Source organism: Asterias rubens, chromosome 7 (assembly GCF_902459465.1).
Source record: "Asterias rubens chromosome 7, eAstRub1.3, whole genome shotgun sequence".
NCBI lineage: Eukaryota > Metazoa > Echinodermata > Asteroidea > Forcipulatida > Asteriidae > Asterias > Asterias rubens.
This window is the reverse complement of record NC_047068.1, coordinates 19265061-19287551: the sequence shown is the minus strand read 5'-3', so window position 1 is coordinate 19287551 and position 22491 is coordinate 19265061. Positions and strand designations below refer to the sequence as shown.

At 39.4% G+C, this 22491-nt stretch overlaps 1 protein-coding gene across 1 annotated transcript in view; it reads left to right on the top strand.

The window, feature by feature from the left end:
* Positions 1-22491, top strand: part of LOC117292274 (DNA-dependent protein kinase catalytic subunit-like) — a 73995-nt gene extending 51504 nt beyond the window's left edge. The window contains exons 65-90 of the mRNA XM_033774272.1: positions 540-614; positions 1286-1396; positions 1777-1902; positions 2738-2836; positions 3383-3491; positions 3988-4105; positions 4575-4728; positions 5414-5588; positions 6004-6114; positions 6912-7000; positions 7982-8144; positions 9052-9221; positions 10321-10443; positions 11569-11742; positions 12786-12980; positions 13613-13681; positions 14269-14407; positions 14942-15009; positions 15480-15700; positions 16706-16807; positions 17491-17580; positions 18228-18299; positions 18659-18860; positions 19666-19854; positions 20743-20906; positions 21526-22491. Of these exons, the coding sequence (XP_033630163.1) occupies positions 540-614; positions 1286-1396; positions 1777-1902; positions 2738-2836; positions 3383-3491; positions 3988-4105; positions 4575-4728; positions 5414-5588; positions 6004-6114; positions 6912-7000; positions 7982-8144; positions 9052-9221; positions 10321-10443; positions 11569-11742; positions 12786-12980; positions 13613-13681; positions 14269-14407; positions 14942-15009; positions 15480-15700; positions 16706-16807; positions 17491-17580; positions 18228-18299; positions 18659-18860; positions 19666-19854; positions 20743-20906; positions 21526-21730 (3513 nt within the window). The 3' untranslated portion in view covers positions 21731-22491. The remainder of the gene's footprint in view (positions 1-539; positions 615-1285; positions 1397-1776; positions 1903-2737; positions 2837-3382; positions 3492-3987; positions 4106-4574; positions 4729-5413; positions 5589-6003; positions 6115-6911; positions 7001-7981; positions 8145-9051; positions 9222-10320; positions 10444-11568; positions 11743-12785; positions 12981-13612; positions 13682-14268; positions 14408-14941; positions 15010-15479; positions 15701-16705; positions 16808-17490; positions 17581-18227; positions 18300-18658; positions 18861-19665; positions 19855-20742; positions 20907-21525) is intronic.

Genomic DNA, 22491 nt, shown 5'->3' with positions numbered 1-22491 from the left:
CACACCGCTCGGGTGTTCAATGCGCAGTAAAACCAAATACAATACTACTGTATTAAGTAGGATTTGAAACTTTGCATGGTGGGAGTATAACTAGGTCAGGTATGTGCAGTAGCACTATGTGTAAATCTCTTCAGGAACACCAACGACCTCCGGATTAACGTGCTGGGGCTCAAAGACTGAGCTATCTAGCCCTTTAATGGCAGTCTCCCTTTTCTCTAAATATTGTTCTGTTCTGATATATTATTTGATAACAAATCCAGTTTGGAGGTTTGGCAACATGCTTCTGGGCATAGAGTTTCACATCTGGGCCCAATTTCATAAAGCTGCTTAAGCAGATAGTATTGCCTAACAATATTCTGCTTAGCAGAAATGAACAGGACACCAGTCACAAATTGTAAACGTGACATGGTATTTTGGCCTGGTACGCTAACATTTGTTGTGCTTGGCAACTAGTTGTGTTTAAGCAGCTGTATGAAATTTGACACTGGTAGCATTTTAATTTCTTTGATGTCTAACATGTGTTGTTTCTTTTTTTCTAGGCATTTGAAACAGACTGGGCGGAAGGATCAGTTCCTCAAGTTGAAGAAGATCTTTGGGACGAGTCAAGGCTTAATGTAAGGAGGCACAGTGTTTTTTTTTATTATCGGTTATTTAGAAAAAAACATTCAAACTTTGGCTGAATTGATTTTAAAAATACAGAGCTTTATAAAAAAATACATTTTTACAAAATTACAGAAAAAAACATTAAGAAATACATTTTAATTCTTTTTTCCCCCCTTGATATATTATATATATATATATTTTTTTTAAATCAGGAAGATTGGAACAAACAGTGAATATTAGGTCTTCGCTCTATCTGATTAGAAAAATAGAAGTTATTGATTGATAATCAGCAGGTGTTGAGATACATGTAACAATTTGGATAGATTTTAAACATGTCGTAGTGACAGTTGAAGTGATTAAGATCTACATTTTGTCAGCTCAGAACTGTAAGGATGTATGGGTTTTATCAAAATTGCTTTTGCATATTAAGAGCTCCTGGTAAGTGAAGTTTGTCGGTCAAGAGTAGTCTTTAAAGTACATGTAATTGTTCGCAAACAAGATAGATTCGGTTTCTAAGAAAAAACATTTACTTTTGGTTTTTGATTAATTTTTTTTTCCAATTTATGCACACTTTTCACTTTTGGATATGACGAGTATGAATTTGCACTTAACTTTAAAGCACTGAAACGATATTTTAGATATACATGTAAATGGTTTGTTATTTTTTCTGTCTTTGTTTTAGTGCTGTAATCAGTTGACGCAGTGGAAGGATGTTCAGAATTACTCCACTGTGAACATCGATGAGAAAACTCCACCGGATCTAAACAAGATGTGGACAGATGCGTTCTATCAGGTACGTTATGTAATCGAAATTGACATTCGTATAGTTATATCAAAGTCTTATAGAGTGCATGTTTTTATCAACACCTTAATCAAGGCGCTAAGTGAATACATTTTTACAGAAAGAGGGGTTTACAAGGTGCTACAGCCCATTCAGCAGCTACAGCCAGCAACGCCAGGCGAACCCTTCTCTTTTCGATAAGTGAACTGGGTTCTTTTAGATGTTAGACATCTCGTCCTGTCACACACCATGGGGCAATTTGAAAGCAAGTTGCAATTTGAAAGTATAGGCTAAACATTTTATTTGAAAACAGAAACTAAGTTGGGTTAAAACATAGTAAGATCTAAGTTTGACTGAATGATTATTTTGTGTGTGTTTGTTTTGTACAACAGGAGCAATATATGCCTCATATGATCCGCAGTATGTTGAAACAACTAATGGAAGGAGGGGAGGATGATTCTTTGCTGCGGTTTGTTGATGAGTCAATGCAAGATACTGAGAGGCGAGCTTTCTTGGAGGTATAATAATAATAATATAATAATAATAATAATAATAATAATAATAATAATAATAATATAGGTATTTATATAGCGCCTTTAACAAAGATCAAAGCGCTGAACAATTAAAGAAAAACGATGCAAAGAAACAAGAAAAACAAAACAGCGAAGGATTAATGACGAGGTTGACTGAAGAAGTGGGTTTTGAGTTTTTTCTTGAAAATGACAGTAGAAGATGATTCCCTGATGAGTTTAGGTAACTTGTTCCATTTCTTCAGCCCAGCCAGAGAAAAAGACTTGGAGCCGGCAGTTTGAGAAGGCCTGTGCTATGGTATCTTCTAGCCTTTCCTTCTTTCGTCTCGAGCCCAACCAACTATTCAGCATTTCTTGGTTTTAAGTTTTATACATGTAACTCTCACAGAAATTTGACTTTGCTTTGATGAAACACTAACAGTAATAAGGCAATGTTGAACACTGACCCAGAGTGCTTCGCACTTCTAGCACTGCTCATTGAGCTGTAAGAATTCCTGAAGCCATCTTTAAGACGATGCAGCACCGGTAGCCACATGGAGCAAGTTCGAGTGTGCTCAATGGTTAACTAAAGTTTGACCATTTGAAAACAAACATACCTGCTCTTTTGAGGTCCAACACTTCTTCCTAGCAGATATATCATACCAACTAGACCATCGAGATTTCGCGGTAGCTAGAGGTAGTTTGAATCCTAGCAGAGATTAGTCAATTGTGTACCCAAAAAATTACATTCATATTTATCTCCACCATGCAAAGCCTCTAAATCTACATCAGGAACTTGTTGATATATATTGATAATATTTGTTGTTGCTTTTGTTTACATCAGTCTCGTTACAGTGAGGAGCTGTGTTGTTTGTACACAATTCAAGAAGACTATGACAGGGCTATGTTTTACATGGCCAACTGTAGACAGGCCTTTCTGCAGGTCAGTATTAATAATAATATCAATCAGTTTTTTATATAGCGCTTTATACACCCGAAGGGCATCCAACATTGTTTTTCTGGTCGCTGGGCCATTTAATTCCTTAAACCATCTCAGCTCCCTGAGAAGTATACGGCCTGTGCAACAAATAGGGGAGCACACTAAGCTAAATTAATTGCAAGAACCATTACCCCTGGGTGGAGAGGAGTTAACTTATAGTTAAGTGTCTTTCTCATGGATACAAGTGTCAAGACTGGGATTGGAACCCACACTCTGCTGAACAGAAACACCAGTGCTTGAGTTAAGTGCTCTTATTCGCTCGGCAACAACACCTCAACATGACACTACAGTATTGTAGCCAGACTTAAGGGTGCATACGATTACTCAGACCCAGGGGTTTTCCTACCACATCTTAAACTGAAACTTCCATTGAATAGATGTTAAATTTGCATCATTGTGAGTGTCAGTTTTTGTTTTTGTTTTTAAATCATAAATCTCGGTCGACTTCTTTTTTCGACTTGCCCTATATTTGTTTATTTCTGATCATAGGATTGGTCCGGTCTAGGTCCGTTAATGACATCCAGTCGGAAAGCCAAACTTCAGTCTCTACAGCCTCTCACTGAAACTCATGAGTTTCTTCAACTTGCTGTTAAGGCTAGTAAGTATTGTCAACAAGAACTTACCAATAGTTAGGTGAGGTTTGTGGTAGCACCATGTGTAAACCTCTTTTGACATGCTTCTGCTTACCGTAAGCAAGGAATCGGCGCTTGTGGAAGCAGGGAATTATGTGCTTACGTCAAGCGTATTTCACTGGTTAGTGGCGACTTTCGGCTTGTGTAAACTCCACGTTACTAGGCTTTCTATGGCCCGATGGTTGACAACTCGACACAAATCAGTATGTTCTGGTTGTCTTTAGAAGAACTAACAAAAGTTACATTCCAAAGTTATGTACATAAATGTAGAGATCAGGTTTCCTCAGTGGTTTCTTTCCCTGCCTTTCACCTCTGTGCCCAGGTTCGAGTCCCACCCCCAAACTAGACGCTTACTAGTGACTAGATTTTCAGTTCTCAGGGATGTGATTCCTCTGTAACTAAGCCAGTGCGCCCTCTAGATCTTATATATAACTGCATGGTTTTATATGACTTCTTTTCTAGATTTGGCCGGCACCAGTGGCATTGAGCAGTCGTTATCACTCATTGATCGTTGGGGTCATTGCACTTTGGATCCAAAGAAGAATCCTACTAGTATCTGGGATGATGTCGTATCACACAGGTACTAAATTTTTTGTAATTTTGTCTCCTTTTTAAATTGTGTATTCTGTGTATATTTTCCTGTAATTTGGATCCTTAGTCACCATGGGAAATTTGTGTGTAAGAATAAATCATCAATTAATTGAACGACTGACTAAATACATTCAACCAATACAATCCATGATATTAATAATAATAATAATAATAATAACAAATTCTTATATAGCGCATTTCACTTTTCACCGTTTCAATGCGCTTTACATTAGTCTCCTTGTCATTGAGCCAATAGCATCCCTTAATTCTTTCTCAGCTCCATGGGGAGTATACAACCTAAGCAACCGTAACGCTCCAAAGGCTTTTCCATACACAATATCAACCTCTACCCTCGCAGGTACCCATGTACCCCTGGGTGAAGAGAAGCAATCATAGTCAAGTATCTTGCTCAAAGGACACAAGTGTCATAATATTATAATATTATGCTTATGATACAGGTATCTGTACATGGACAAGCTTGCTAATCGGTTTATCCGTTCAGCTTCGCAACAGAGCAGCTCACAGGGTGATCAAGAGGCGACGTTTGAGGACAGGATTGTGAAGGAAAGACTATGGCTAGGTCTCAAAATGGCTGACAGTGCTTGCCAACAGGTAAGAAATATCATTAACTTAAAGGCCCTGCAGCCAATTTTATGAAATGCTAGGATTAATCCTATCGTCCTAAATTAGGATGAGTTTACTGCTTCTAAACATATTCAGATACAGAATTTAACTCGTCCTAAGTCCAAATACTAATCCTAAGTTATGAAGAGTTTGGTGAAATTGACGGCTAGACATTATTGGCAGTTACTCAAAATAATTGTTACTTGGTAATGAGCAATGGAGAGCTGTTGATGGTATAAAACATTTTGAGAAACAGCTCTCTTTGAAGTAACATATTTTTTGCTCTGTGTTTCAAATAAACTTTGTGGAAATTTCTTTGTTCTGTTCAGTTGTATTCACAAATGTGATCTTAAAAATTTGTGAAAACACTGTGGACATGTGTAAGTTCACATAGTGTTTTTTATTAGGGAAACTTCAGTGTTACATTACATTTATGTTTACCGTTACTTAATGATATTTTTGCTTTACCCCGTAGTAGGTGTAATAGTCAATATTTTTGGGTTGAACAAAATTCTTTGTTCAACCCCAAAAATCATTTACAAATTTACCCAGTCAGTTTCCCTTGTGGTTTATATTGATATCAGTCAATATTTTTCACGGAAGTGTGGCAATAAATTTGTATTTAAATCGAATTGAATTGAAAGTAAATTGTTAGTCAAAATGTTTTTTACAGGGAAACTTCAGTGTTGCACAGAAGCATCTGAAAGCTACCTATGGAAGTTTATCATCACATGAGGACTTACGACCTCTTTGGACTCATTCCTATGTGCAAATGCATCAACAGAAGGCAGTTACACTTGACCTCAATGAGCAGATCACGACCCTTCTAACGACCTTTGACCCGCTAGGTATGTCCTTCAGATTGAATTCATATTTGATCATGAACCAGTTTAATAAGGATGACATTTTCAAACCTGAATGGCGTGTCGTCGTCGAGCGGATATGAACACTGGACTCAAGCTCTGGTGTTTCTGATCAGCATAGTGGGTTAGAGTCAAGGTCATGTCGTTGTTTCATTAAGCAAGAAACTTAACCATTATTGCTGCGTTCCTCGCGTGGGACGTAAAGCAGTAGGTCCCATGTGTGATGTACATAACAAAAATACAGTGCACTCATCGTAAATAGAAGTGGTTCTGGTTTGATTGGCTGCATATGGCGCCACAGCACCTTGTAAACCATTACATAGTAATATAAATGAATGGGTCTCGTACTTTATTGTTATTTTTATGGATTGATAGAGTTTATGTTCTTGTTCTGCCACAGCCAAGCTGTCTGACTCCCCAGCCTTAACTGGAGACCACAGTCTCGCCAGAAAACATCAGATACTCTCCAGCAAGTCACATGACCTGGTGGCGTCTGCCATACTTGAAGGAGGTAAGAAAATAAACTTGTCCCCCTGTTGCTTATCAAATTAGAAAATAGAATTAGCTGTTGAAAACTACTAAGCAACCAAAAGGAACTAGGTATAAATGCAAACAAAATAGTTAATTGCATGAGGCTTTTTGGAAGGCTAAATCTTTGAGAAAGATTGACTCTGCTAGGGTCGAAATACAAAATAATTAAACACATTATTTAATAATAATATAGTAGATACATTTTTACAGAACTATGTTTTGCTTATCAAATTAGGGAGAAAACTTTGTTTCTTTGTTTTCCTCGCCAGTCATTTTTCTTTTTTTACAGAGTTATAATTTGATTTTGGTTTGAACAAAGAAAAATTAACTTGAGCGGGATTTGAATGACCATTGGATTAACGTGCCAGTGCTCTACCATCTGAGCTATCTATAGCCCTATGTTGGCAGTCTCCCTGTTTTGTCAATATCTTTGTTCTGGGGTGCCAGTCAGAAGCCATATAATGGTTAGCTGCCGTGTAGCCAGGGATCATGTACAATTTACGATACAACCTGGGTAGCGGCAGCCGGGGGATCACCTTTAGGGGATTAAACTTTTTATTCTAGATATCAAATAATAAACCACAAGGGAAACTGACTAGGTAAAATATAAATGATTTGGGGTTGAACAAAGACAAATTGACTGGAGAGTATAAATTAAAATGTATGTTTTACTTTATCTATTTAATAAAGTTGCATTGGCGATAAAGATTGTGTAGTTTTTGTTTATCCATTTGAATTTCTGATTGTGTTTTCAAGTTGTAATAATTTGTCTTGAAGGAACCGAAGTAGTGACTCGATTACGGACTGCAGGAAAGTTGGATAAACTTCTAGCAGTGGTTGGTCATCGAGGTATGCGACCAGATCAGGTAAGTCTTGTTTTAAGTTAAAAATATTAATAATAATTACCAGTTTTTATAAAGCCCTTTTTACACCCAAAGGACATCTCAAAGTGCTTCTAACATTATTACCCCTGGTAAACTGGGCCTTAAATTATTCCTTAAACCATCTCACCTCCCTGGGGAGTATACATCCTGTGCAATAAATATGCACTACTCGACTAAATCATTCACAAGAACCATTTCTGCCCTCACAGGTACCCATTTACCCCTGGGTGGAGAGAAGCATGTAGTTAAGTTTCTTGCCCAGGAACACAAGTGTCAAGACTGGGAGTCGAACCCACACTCTGCTGAACAGAAACACCAGAGCTTGAGTTCGATGCTCTTATCGATAATAATAAAAAAAACGATAGTAATAAGAATAAGAATAATAAACTCGGAATAAATCATGATAACAATAATAAACCATTGATACATAGCGCATGTCACCATGAGGTCCTTATGCGCTGTCAGTATTTTCCTTACAAGGTACATGTATATGTATATATATATATATATATATATGAAGCTACTTATTGAAGTATGAGACCTTTTCCTTTATAGCACCATGTAATGGTTTACAAGGTGCTATGGCACAAAATGCTGCCAATCAAACCAGGAACACCGGAGCCAACTGCTTCCTGTTACGGTAACGTAGTATAGGTTCTTTCCCGTGCAACACACGGGATGTACGTCTTTAAGTCCCATCTGAAGGACAAAGCATAATTTAAGTGTCTTGCTTAAGGACACAAGTGTCACGGCCGGGACTAGAACCCACACTCTGCTGATCAGAAACACCAGAGCTTGAGTTCAGTGCTTTAATCCGCTCGACCACAACATGTTGTTATATAGCTTCCTCACTCAAAGTTATCACATTGTTTTACAGAAACTCTCCATACTACAAATGAGATTCTTACACAGTCTTTTTTGAATAGTTTTGCTGTAATCTGTCAACTGTTTTTCTCTGTATAGATTTGTAGTACACTGTTTACCAAGGCATACAGTGAACTAGATCAATCTGTTCAACTGGCCGACAAAGATCACGTTGGTTCCACAAACTCAAAGACAAGTATCACATCAGCGTATATGGCACTAGTCGGCTTCTGTGATAAGATGCTACGACTACAGGACTCAGGTGAGAATTGTTATGTTTTATTTCATCAATTCATTCGTTCAGTCGATGCGGAGCATCGGATGATGGCCCTCCAAACACGTTGGTCTTCCATTGCTGTATGCAGCTCCTCTCATCGCAGTCCAGAGTCCCGGCACAAGATGGTTTGTGGTCTGCCACGGGAACAGTGTCACTGATGAGTAGGGGCCCAAAGCACAAGCTTGCTCACTGCCAGCTCAGTGTGTCTGAGCCAGTGATCTGCTAATCTCAGCCATCTTGTCCTAAGTGATAACTCTTGATAGTCAATTTTAGAGCTCCAGGTATTTGCTATGCCCCTCCCATTCATCTGTTTTATACATTGGATCATTCTGGTATAGAAGCCGTCCAGTCTCTTCTCGAGACGACTGGTTAGTGTACATGATTCACATCCATACAGCAGAACTGATTCCACAGTGGCAGTGGAGAACTTCACTTCAGGATCTGGGTTATCTCGCTGTGATTTCATCAAAGCTGCTGATTAAACCTTCATTTTGGTTCCTCAGTGACAAATTTGAGTTCCAAGTCCTGATATCAAACTAGCTGCTTACATGTAGTTTAGTAAATTGAGGACAATTCTTGTGATTATTTAGTCAAGGTTTTTCTTCTCAAACTTAAACCAAGCCAACTCCAGGTCCTAATTTCATAATGCATCTTAGGCGGAAAATATTGCTTAACAATTTACTGCTAAGCAAAAATGAGCAAGATACTAGTCACAAATTATACTTCTGACATGATAGTTGGGTGGTAACCTTATTCTGGTAAGCATAATTTTGTTGTGCTTAGCTACATCTTGTGCTTAAGCAGCTCTATGAAATTGGGCAAGACACTGTAGTTATGGTCTGTTTATGCAGGATTTGTAAAGCAACTTTTGTCTTGCGTTGATTTCTTGCAGGGGACGTTTCCAGTGCAAGCCTGCCCTCAATGGATGCCTACTCTCAGACAGTGGTCCGGTACACTCTGAAAGCAATGCATTATGGGTCTGATGAGGCAATGCAGCGTTATCCTCGCTTACTACAACTTGTAGAATCCTGTCCAGAGTCCATGCAGCTAATGATCAAAGAGGTAGATAGGAATTTATGCCTTTCTCTGTGTGTAGTCAAATAAATCTCTGATTTCCCTTAAAGGCACAGGGGTCGATTTCACAAAGAGTTAGGACTAGTCCTAACTTAGGACTAGTCCTAGGAGATATTAAAAACGTATGGCTAGTCCTAAGTTATAAGACTAGTCTTAACTCTTTGTGAAATCCACCCCTGGACACTATTGATAATTATTCAAAAGAAGTGTTAGCATAAAAACTTACTTGGTAACAAGTAATGGAAAGCTGTTGATAGTATAAAACATTGTGAGAAACGGCTCCATCTGAAGTAACGTAGTTTTTAGAAAGATGTAATTTTCAATGAGTTCGATTTCGAGACCTCAGAATTAGATTTTGAGGTCCTGAAATCAAGCATCTGAAAGCACACAACTTCGTGTGACAAGGGTGTTTTTTCTTCTTCATTATCTCCCAACTTCAATGACCAATTGAGTTCAAATTTTAGCAGGTTTGTTGTGTTACGCATATGTTTGAGTTAGTTGAGATACACCAAGTGAGAAGACTGGTCTTTGACAATTACTAAAGGTGTCCAGTTTCGTTATTGGGAACTTCTCTTAGAATCCGGTTTAGAGATTTTGCCGCTAATGGTCCTTATTGTCCTCTCAGAACTTGAAGGTCATTAGTGCAGTTTGTATGGGTTTCATGAAATTGCTTTTGCCTGTTTCTGAGCTCCTAGTAAATGAGGCTTATTGACCAAAAGTCTTCAAAGTATTAGTTTGGCAAAAGGAAACATTCATTTTCGGAGTAAAAGTTTCATTTGTTGATTGTTATTGTTATTTTGTTGTTATTTTTTTTATTTATTTTTATATGCATTTTTATCATGAAGTATGAAATTGCAATTGATGACCTTATACATGTAGTTCTGAGCAGACATTAGTATCATGTACAAGCTCCTTGCACTGATGTTGTTACATTTTGCTTTGTGTGCCCATATTTCAGAAGTCAAATTGTGCATCATAATTCAGATAACATCTAACTGCTTGCTGCCTAAAACGTGCAATGTACAGGCTGTATATTTAGATTCAAACATTTGAACTGCATCTTTCTATTGATCCATTTAACGTACAGGTATCTGACGTCCCATCCTGGATGTTCATTGGTTGGATCAGTCAGATGGTTGCTCTTCTTGACAAATCAGAGGGCCCAGCAGTTCATGGCATCTTGACGGAGATTGCCAAGGAATACCCGCAGGTAGGTCAAGTTTTACTCTCTGGAATTATTCTATATATGCATTGGTCAAAGTAAAACCTTGTACAATTCAATTCAATAATATGTTTATTCCATCTTTTTGTTGTAGAAAAAGAACAAATTGTGAGAATTAAACAGTACATAGAAATGTAACAAAATCAAAAGTGCATTAAATAGTACAAAAAAACAATATACTGGTAAACAAGTTATAAATAAATAACAAAACTACTACTCGATAAATTTCCACTTTACTGTCACATTACACTCCTCCATGATTTCTTTGGTCCACACTTGACATCACTCGCTTGAATGTTCCCCGAGCAAACAAAGTTCTAGGTCAAAAAGCTTTCAGTGTGGCTTGGCCAATGATTTGGAACAATCTCCCTACTGTCAACAGGGAATCTGTTACTCTATCTGCATTTCATAACGTTCTATAAAAATTCACCTTTTTTGTCATGTTAATTGTTTTCAAGTGTGCTATGAACGTTATGGAATAGCGCCTTGTAAATTTTAATTGTTAAGTAATGTTATGTTACAAAAAGGTAGCAGGGTAATTCACCACAGCATCTTTTAATATGTATGGTCAGATTCTCAAAATACACATTGGACCACAGGCCATAGGCCTTTAATGTTAATGTTGGGCCAGTCAACCCACAATAAGACAAGCCCGATGGTCTTATATTTTCATTTGGATAAAATACCTGTTTTGTAGTATCTTTGTGTTTCATCTCTGTTTCCTTGATAACATGTTTGTGCACTTGTTCCTTATGCCTTTTAAGAGGAACTATTTTAAGACCTTCTACCAGCAAAGGTGCCAATTTATGAGAGCTGCTTAAACAACAAATATGGCTTTACAGTTCACTGCTAAACAAAATAAGCATGACACCAATCACAGATGGTACTTGGGCTTTATAAAAATGGACAGATGGCCCAATTTCATATAGATGCTTAAGCAGAAAATATTGTTTAAAAACTGTCTGCTAAGCAGAAATGAGCAGGAGACGAGTCACAAATTGTACACGAGACATGATAGTTGGGCTGGTAAGCTTATTCTGGTAAGCAAAAGCAGCTCTATCAGCTTAGTTTATCAGTTTTACAAATTAACTCTGTTTTATTCTTTCAAACAAGGCTCTGTGCTACCCTTTCAAGATCAGCAGCGAATGTTTTGAGTTTGACAGTTCTGCCGTCGGCAAGAAGAACCGTTCTGCCGTTGAGAATATCAGAGCTGCATTAGAGACAGTTCCGCTTGAGAGTTTGATTGCAGCGCTGGAGCAACTCAGCAATCCAGAATTTGTATTCAAGGTAAAAAAATGAATATTCCTTATCCCCGATGCAAATTTAACAACTATTAAATCGTTGCAGTACCCGCTGCTAAAATATAGCATTGGAGCTGCCTCTAGCCACTTGGAAATCTCGGTGGTCTAGTTGGTGAGACACTGCTCTAGAATTGCAAAGGTCATGGGTTCGAATCCCACCCGAGCAATATGCATGTGATTTGTTTTCACAGAACTCTGGAAAGTACTGAGTTTACACAATAAAAAAACGTACTTCAGGCCTGGACCCTTTTATTAGACATCTGAAAGCACACAAAGTTGAGCAACGAGGGTGTTTTTTCTTTCATAGTTCTCTTGCAACTTCAATGGCCAATTGAGTCCAAAATTTCACAGGTTTGTTCTTGTATGCATATACACTGTATGTTGGGATAAACCAAGTGAAAATACAGGTATATGACAACTACCAAAGGTGTCCAGGGGTGGATTTCACAAAGAGTTAAGACAAGTCTTATCTCGAGTTAGGAAGAGTTAACTTAGGACTAGCCATACGTTTTTATATCTCCTATGACTAGTGCTAAGTTAGGACTAGTCATAACTCTTTGCGATATCAACCCCAGTGCCTTTAAAGGCAGTGGACACTATTGGTAATTACTCAAAATAATTATTAGCATAAAACCTCACTTGGTAACGAGTAATGGGGAGAGGTTGACAGTATTAATCATTGTGAGAAACGGCACCCTCTGAAATGAAGTAGTTTTCGAGAAAGAAGTAATTTTACATGAATTTGATTTCAAGGCCTCAGATTTAGAATTTGAGGTCTCAAGATCAAGCATCTGAAAACACACAACTACGTGTGACAAGGGTGTTTTTTCTTTCATAGTTATCTCGCAACTCCACCGACCAATTGAGCTCAAATTTTCACAGGTTTGTTATTTTATGCATATTTGAGATACACCAAGTGAGAAGACTGGTGTTTGACATTTACCAATAGTGTCCATTGTCTTTAAGCATACTCATCACTACCCACCCAGCAGAAACACACCTGTATACAATTTATCACAATCATTTCAGGACTGGGTTGAGGATGAAATGAAGCCGTTGTTGAGTGCGAGTAAACAAGACAAGACAAAGATCCGTCAAGCCTGTAAAGATATCTACAATCAACTGCTAGATTATCGATCTGCACCATCTGCCCATAGGGGATCGCAGGATGCTCAGAGCTCTCTTAATGTTGGCTTTGGCAATTACAGACGACGGTTTGCGCAGGTAAAACATTCAAACAATCCTTCAATTTTTGCCTAAGTTTGTTTTTCTTTTTTGTTGTGTATTGATTTTGCCTGTTTATTGTTAGTTATTTTTGTTAACTCTGTAAAACTTTGTCAACCTTTTTTCATTTTTTTTTATTCAGATTAAATAAACCATTAATTATAATAATAATAACAATAATAATAACTTGTCTCAACAATAACAATAATAATAACAACAGAGCATTTGTAAAGGTGCACTGAAACTGTTATAAAAACATTCAAGGGCAACGGTCTAGATGGAAAAGAGGGAATTCTCAAGTGTTTGGAAAAGCAATTGTGAACAGGTGTGTCTTCAGTTGTTGCTGAGAGAGGAAGATTTTGTGTGTTTTCCCGAGGTTTTCAGGATGTGAATTCCAGAGCCTGGATGCTATGCTGGAAAAACTCCTATCCTCGTAGCTGGCTAAACGAGACTGAGGAACAAGGAGCATGTTGCTGGTAGACCTTATGCGCTGGAGGTCTTTCAGTGTCTGTTTTGAAGATTACATTTCAATCTCATCCAATCTATAGAATAATTTGTATTACTGTGTTTATTAAGCCACCACAACCGTTAGAGTATTTGTTAACTCCAATTATACATGGTTTTTGTGCTAGGACTGGCAAAAGAAATTTGATGCAGCTTTTGGCAAAGATGGTTCAAAGATCGTTGATATGCCATGGAAGGTAAGTTCTAACATTTCGGTAATTGACTCTTTCTAGTGGAAGAACAAGGCACCAAAGCAATAGTTTTTTGAAATAAGGGAAAAGTTTTCCATCTTTTCTATGAAAATCTGATATGAAATGAAATATTGTCACAAGCAGAAACTGTATTTGAAAGCAGTACCACATCAAATGTGCTCTACACGGGAACATGGAATCCCCAAATTGCTCAACCAAGACAAACGTGATAATGACTAAATAGCCCAATTTCATGGCTCTGCTTATTGTAAGCAAAGAGTGCGCCCAATTTCAACGAGTTGCTTGAGCAGAAAACATGCTTAAGTATTTTCTGCTAAGCAGAAATGAGCAGGATACCCCACACACGTAGTACATGTAACATGGTAGTTTGGCTGGTAACCTGGTAATTTTGTTGTGCTTAGCATCTTTTTGTGCTTAAGCAGCTCCATGAAATTGGGCCATGGTTATTAGGTCACAATGTATGTGGCGTATGGTTATGGAAATTGTACTCTTACGAATAAACCCACAGTTGGTGGTTTTTTAATTTTTCTAGTGTACTCATACTTGTTTTTTGATCAATAATACTTTGGTAGACATTTTATGGCCACTTTGGTAAACTGAACAAAGACATGACGGCTAAGCGGAGAGACCATCCTGGTAACCTGAAAGAGTATTCATCTTGGTTTGGTGACTTCCAACAACTTGGCTACGACAGAGAATTGGAAATACCAGGTACGGGCCAAAAGGCAGTCAGACCATTCCATATCCCTCTAGTGTCAGGGGCCGAGCGGTCAAGAGCACTGGACCCAAGCTCTGGTGTTCCTGATCAGCAGAGTGTAGGCTCCAATCCCCAGTCGTGACACTTGTTCGATACAATTAAATTCAAAAATGGTTTATTAAAACATGCATCGCAGTTAACAAATACAGTTAAGAATACATCAAATGGAAAATTAACAATAAGGAGATAAATAAAACACTTAGCCATGATGCTTCGTCCTTCAGATGAGACGTGAAGCTTTTAGTCCCGTGTTTTGTGTAACGCGCATAAAATAATTCAGTGCACTTTCAAAAAGTGCACATTGGTAGTCTCATAATTCAATGAAGTCCCACATCCTTGCAGGAAAATACTGTATGTTGAAGCGCCTTGAGCATCACTGAGTGACGGATATGTGCGCTATATAAGAAGCCATTAATAATGAAACTAATAATATTAATAGTAATAATTTTATGAATGAGAATGAAACCAATTTTGTTTTGTATTCTCAGGACAATATGGTGGAAGAACCAAGCCGATGCCGGAGTATCATGTCAAGATAGCAGGTTTTGATGAAAAGGTACGTTTCACATTTACTTGGAAATTGAAATGCTTTAAAAATTGAAGTCGATTGTTTGAGGATGTCATGGCCGAGCAGTTTAGAGCATTGAATTCAAGTTCTGGTGATTAAAGTCATTGGAGTGTCGGTTCGTATCCCGGTCATGACACTTGTGTCCTTGGGCAAAATACTTCACTACAATTGCTTCTCTTCACCCATGGGTTTTGATGACAAGGTACGTGAGCAACAAGCAAACAATTAAACATGAAGAAATTTTTGAAAATCATTTTTGCTTGCAAAATCAGAAGGAACTCGGTAAAAGTCATTAACAAGAAAACTTTCTTTCGAGATTAATATGAAATATCACATCTCTAAACTTACTTACCCGGCAAGTAGATACACACATGGTGTTACTGCAAACCAAATAAAATATTTTATAAGAGCCAGTTATTTTAAATTTATTATTATTATTTTTGCTCTAACACTAACAGGTGAAAGTGTTATCCTCCTTGCGGAAACCTAAGACGATAGTAATCCGAGGCAATGATGAACTGGAGTATACATTCCTTGTGAAAGGAGGCGAAGATTTGAGACAGGACCAGCGTGTGGAACAGCTGTTTGAGATTATGAATGATATCCTGGGGCAGGATGCCGCCTGCAGCCAACGAGGGCTCCGATTGGTCACTTATCAGGTCATCCCCATGACCCCAAGGTCAGATTACGCCTTTTTATTCAACAACATTGATCTCTTTTATATAATAAGTAATAGTGGCTTCTTATATAGCGCTCAGGTTTGTCATGCTAGTGGTGCTCATGACGCTTCAACATTATTACCCCTGATCACTCGGCCATTTAAGTCATTCCTTAAACCATCTCAGCTCCCTGGAGAGTATACAGCCTGTGCTGCCAAATATGTAGCGCATTAAAGGAACACGTTGCCTTGGATCGATCGAGGAACGGTTACAGGACGCTTTTCAAAGACCAACTCAACCGATCCAAGGCAACGTGTTCCTTTAAGGTGATCAATCACAAGAACCAGCTCTGCCCTCGGAGGTACCCATTTACCCCTGGGTGGTTAGAAGCTGATGGTTAAGTGTCTTGCTCAGGGACACAAGTGTCACAAGCGGGATTCAAACCCACACTCTGCTGAACAGAAACACCGTCTATCTCGGCCTCAACGCCCTACATATTGTCTGGTGTGTCAGGGCCTAGCAGTTATGAGCACTGGACTTGAGCTCTGGTTTTTCTTATCAGCAGAGTGTGGGTTTGAGTCCCAGTCGTAACGCCGGTGTCCTTAAGCAAGACACTTAAACATGATGCTTCGTCCTTTGGATTGGACGTAGAGCCGTTGGTCCAGTGTGTTGTGTAATGCACTTAAAAGACACAAGTGCACTTATTAAAAAGAGAAGGGGGTTGGTCCCAGTGTTCGTGGTTTGATTGGCAGCATATTCTGCCTCAGTACCATGTAAACTATCATCCCTCGTGAGCCAATCAGCGTTGTTTGTCAGTCCATCCCTACCAGGGGTTAGTGTTGAGAGGTATCCATGCGACGTACTGCCCATGGTAGCGAGGCTGTTTCTGAGGCCATAGGTTGAATGACAGTTTGGGTTGTAGCTAAAAGCTAATAGCCACATCACCTCTCCTCCAATTTCACTACACTGCAGTCAACAGCTAGAGCCATTGCTTAATTCCTCATTAATTTGTTTATTTCTCTCAGACTTGGAATGATCACCTGGCTTCAACACACGAACACATTGAAGGAGTTCCTGGACTCGGCCATGACACAAGATGAACGGAAATTGTTGAACGGAAACTCAAGGTAAGAATCTAACCAATACAAATAAAGACATTTATTCCTAGGTTGTATTGTACACTTGGGTCACACGACAGCTAACGATTGTATGGCTTCTGGCTGACACTCACGGAACAAAGATATTGACTAATAGGGAGACCACCAACATAGGGCTGGATAGCTCAGTTGGTAAAACGTCGGCACAGTAATCTGGAGGTCGATGGTTGGAGTCCTGCTACAGTAAATTTCTCAAACCCAAGTTTTTGAAAACATTTTTATTATTATTATATGTTTCTGTTTGTGATTTGAGGCATTTCATGTGTGTTTCTACTTGCCAGTGTGTATCTCCTGAAGGTGACTAGAGCAAGCTAGGCGAAACATTGAGACCAATTAAGAACTCACTCCATGGTAGTGAAGTTGAAAATGATCCACTAAAAGCTGAAGTACTCTTGCCTTATTTTCTACCCTCCGCCCAGGTAGTATTTAGAAGGGCAGGACAGTTCGTTTCAGAACTTAGAGATTTCCAGAATTTCGAAAATCTACTCTGCGGTAGTAGAATATGTAGTAAAATATAAAGCAAGACAGTTCTCTTAATGAGAAACTCTGCCTAGAAAGTAGAGACACAAATGGTGTTACCTGATTTTAGGAATAATATAAAGATGTAAAAATGTTGTCTTATCCACATTAGCTTTCTTCTTTTGTATTTGCAGCCATGGGCCGAGAAGGAAACACAACGAATGGGTCAGCAAGTATGCTGGAAACCAGAATAATCAACGGGGGCGATATGCCGCAGTATACAAGTAAGATTATTAAACTTAGTACAAAATTGTGATCAGCACTTTTTGGATGTCTGTCCCCCGCCGCCTCTCACATCGACCCTCTTAGTTGGGCTGGGGTAGGGCTGTAGATTCTGGACAAAAAGAGATGTTGACAAGTCAGTTTATCAAGCTAAACTTCATCATTTTTGAAGAATGTCTGTCCCCTGCCTTTAGTCACAACAACCCTTTCTGATAGGCTGAGGTATGGCTGTAGATACTGGACAAAAAGAGGTGTTGACAAGTAAGTTTATCAACCTAAACTTCAGCATTTTGAGGAATGTCTGTCCCCTACCTCCTCTTACACACAACCCTCTCAGTTAGGCTGATGTATGGCTGTAGACACCAGAACAATGTTTATTTACAAAGTAGTTTAACAAGCTAAACTACATCAATTTTAGGAATGTCTGTTCCTTGCCTCTTCTCACAACCACCCTCTCTCTCCGGGGTAGGGGATGTAGATGAAAAGGACCAAAAGACTTTGAGAAATAATAGAGAAATAATTTAGTAAAATAAATACGTGAGTATTTGTTATACCTGAAGTGTTGGTAAAGGTTGCTTTAGTCATCATAAAACTCTGCATCAATCTTGAATGATAAAATTTTGTTTGAAATACTTTTCTCCTCCTTTAGTAAATCCAACTATACCGATACCGTCAAGTCCTTCCGCACTTATGAAGCACAGGTACCATGGGATCTACTCAGGTAAACAGTGTAATGTGATTCTTGTGGAGGGCCCATTTATAGGGCCAGGAGTTGCATTCTTTTGTTTTCAATTGTGGCATACATCTAGCTATGAGAACATTTTCAAACATCTGCTGAAAACTTACCTGTTTACTCATTAATTTTTGTAAAGCGCTTCAGGACTATTGTGTGAGGCGCTTTATAAGTGTCGTTGATTATTATTATTATTATTATTATTATTATTATTATTATTATTACAACCTCATCCTGTGACTCCTCATTACAGTAATGGAGCAGTAGAATCCTAATCAAACTATTACTTCATTTTTTTAACTGGGAGATTATTGCTGTTAACAATTTTTTTTCAAAACTGCCAACAGGAGAGCCTTTATGCAACTAAGCGCATCTCCTGAAGCCTTCTTGACACTGAGGGCACACTTTGCGCGTACACATGCTGTTATCTGCATCTGTCAGTACATCTTGGGAATTGGAGATCGTCACTTGTCAAACTTTTTAGTCAGTTTGAAGACTGGTGGCATGATTGGTATTGACTTTGGACACGCTTTTGGGTCAGCAACGCAGGTCAGTTGATAGTTAAAGACACTGGACACTATTGGTAATTGTCTTCCAGAAGATCAGTCTTCTCACTTGCTGTATCTCAACATATGCATACAATAACAAACCTGTGGAAATTTGAGCTCAATCGGTCATCGAAATTGCGAGATAATAATGAAAGAACAAACACGCTTGTCACACGGAGTTGTGTGCTTTCAGATGCTTGATTTCGAGACCTAAAATTTGTGTAAAATTACTTCTTTCTCGAAAACTACGTTACTTCAGAGGGAGCCGTTTCTCACAATGTTGTATACTATCAAGCTCTCCCATTACTTGTTACCAAGTAAGGTTTTATGCTAATAATTATTGTGAGTAATTACCAATAGTGTCCACTGCCTTTAACGTCATAAAGCAATCCCTTCCTTTGGTCTAGCTCCCTAAGTCATCCTGTATATCCTGATAGCTAACCAGAGTCAGCCAATGCTGCCCTGGGCTCAGTTTAATGGCTCTGCTTACCGTACGTCTGCTTACCGTCTTAAATCATTCCTTAAACCATCTCAGCTCTGTGGGTGGAGAGAAGCAATTATAGTCAAATGTCTTGCTCAATGGCACAAGTGTCATGACTGGGATTCAAACCAATACTCTGCTGAACAGAATCACAAGAGCTCGAGTTTGGTGCTCTTATTTGCTCGACCACGACACCTTGTCAGGGCTCACTCCCTCAACCCAACCTGTGTAATATTAGGACATCTACATATGCTTATTCAAAGTTTATTCCATTGCTTTTAGCTGTACAAAGATTTGACCAGCCTTCTCTGTCTTTCATTCTTAGTTTCTGCCGGTCCCTGAGCTGATGCCATTCAGATTGACTCGACAGATTGTTAATCTCATGCTACCATTCAAGAAAGAAGGTATCTTACAGAGTAGTATGGTGCACACCTTACGAGCCCTGAGACAGAACCATGAACTGCTTATTAACACCATGGATGTCTTCATTAAGGAGCCCTCGCTTGACTGGAAGGTGGGTATTACCTAAGGGTCATACTCTGTATTTAGATTAACCTTAGCCTTAACATCTGACGTCACACTTCGAGGCTCGTGAATAACGCCAGAGACCTGCCTCTAGACCAGCGTGTACATTTACCTTTGACCTACATTCATTTCACATAGAGATACGCAGTCAAATTCCATGGCGGAAGTGATAGGAGTGTACTGTTTGGGCATCTATGGAAAGCTCATGTCACTGCACGTTTATCCAATGATATCATTGTATCCAATGGAATCACTGGATCTGAATAGCAGTTACTATAAAGACAGAGGCCTAGTCTAGATTAGCCTGAACATCTGACATCACACTTCGAGACTCAGAGTGGCCTCTAGCATAGGCCAATCCCCGTTCATCTTAACCTTTCACCTACTTTCATTTCACACACTCAGTCGAATCTTACAAACCAATATTACATGCAAGTATATGTACTGTACATAATACAGCATAGATAATGTAAAGGGAACGTTACTGCATGTTTATCATTGTGGATAAAGACAGGGTACCAGTCTAATTCTAGATCAGCTACATCAGCAGGGTCCAATTTCATGGCTCTGCTTAAGGCCGAATTGTGCGCTTACTATCATCATTCTCCGCTCACTGATGTGCAAGCGCTGAATTTCTGTGCTAGCTGTCTAAGTGAAGAATTCCTATTATCAAGGAGTACACAAAATAAAAAATTCCCTGCGAACCGTGAAATACGCTTGACATAGGTGCGGAATTCTTGTCTCCATAAGCACCAATTTTTTGCTTTCGGTCAGCAGAGCCGTGACACCTAACATATTTATATAGCTCATCCAATGTGAATTATTTAATATGTCGTATAATGTTTGTGTTTCTTATACTTCTCCTGTCAATTCTCAGTCTAATGCAAACAAGCAAGCCAAGACCCAACAGGATGCAGGCCAGATAACTGAAGGCCAGACTGAGGTAGACGGAAGTAGTCAAGATGAAGCTTGGTACCCTAAAGAAAAAGTCAACTATGCAAAAAGGAAATTACAAGGAGCAAACTCATCCGACATAACCAAGTAAGGCAATCTTTCAACCCTAAATATTACATCTTATTTTATTAAATTTCTATTGCCACGTACTTCTGGGACTGGAACAGGGTTACCCCCTTCACAGTCTGTTAGAATGTAAGCAAGGTTATCATCCACTAGGAGCTTGGCTGATAGAATAGAATGCACTGAATCCTACTGCCATCAGGGACACACTGTCACCTACTCCTGGGGCTGGAATAGGGTTACCCCCTTCACAGTCTGTAAGGATGTAGGCTTGGGTATCTTCCACTAAGAGCCTGGTTGGTAGAGCAGAATCAACTAGGAGAGGCCTACTGCCACCAGGAACACGCTGGCACTACTCCCGGTGCTGAAACAGGGTTACCCCCTTCACAGTCTCTAAGGATGTAGGTACATGTATGGGTATCATTCACTAAGAGCCTGGCTGGTAGAACAGAATGCATTAGGATAGGCCTACTGCCACCAGGGACACGCCGTCAACTACTCCTGGGGCTGAAACAGGGTTACCCCCTTCACAGTCATCCACTAGGAGCCTGGCTAGTAAAGCAAAATCCACTACCTTCCCTACCTGTTCTTTAAAGCTTTAAACCTTCGTAACACATTTTTCTCCCTGACCTTTACTTTGCAGACGTGAGTTGACCCTTGGCCACAGCCGGAATGTTGCATTCAAAGCCTTCAAGAATGTGGTGCAAGGCGATCGGAAGGATAACATCCGTGCGTCATGCCCTGAGTCTGGTCTTACCGTTGAGACACAGGTTGCCTGTCTGATAGACCAAGCAACAGATCCTAATCTATTGGGCCGTGTGTACTGGGGATGGGAAGCCTGGATGTAGAGAGAGTGTATAAAGTCACTGTGGTGGTCCAGTGGTTTGAGTGCAGGACTTGCAATCACAAGGTTGTGGGTTCAAATCCTACCAAGCTAACCTTAGCTTAGTGGTTAGACTTGGTCTTGCAATCGCAAGGTTGTGGGTTTGAATCCTACCAAGCTAACCTAGGTCTAGTGGTTAGACTGCAGGACTTGCAATCACAAGGTTGTGGGTTTGAATCCTACCAAGCTAACCTTAGCTTAGTGGTTAGACTTGGTCTTGCAATCAGAAGGTTGTGGATTCGAACCCTACCAAGCTAACCTTGGTCTAGTGGTTAGACTGCAAGACTTGCAATCACAAGGCTGTGGGTTTGAATCCTACCAAGCTAACCTTAGCTTAGTGGTTAGACTTGGTCTTGCAATCAGAAGGTTGTGGATTCGAACCCTACCAAGCTAACCTTGGTCTAGTGGTTAGACTGCAGGACTTGCAATCACAAGGCTGTGGGTTTGAATCCTACCAAGCTAACCTTAGCTTAGTGGTTAGACTTGGTCTTGCAATCAGAAGGTTGTGGATTCGAACCCTACCAAGCTAACCTTGGTCTAGTGGTTAGACTGCAGGACTTGCAATCACAAGGCTGTGGGTTTGAATCCTACCAAGCTAACCTTAGCTTAGTGGTTAGACTTGGTCTTGCAATCAGAAGGTTGTGGATTCGAACCCTACCAAGCTAACCTTGGTCTAGTGGTTAGACTGCAGGACTTGCAATCACAAGGCTGTGGGTTTGAATCCTA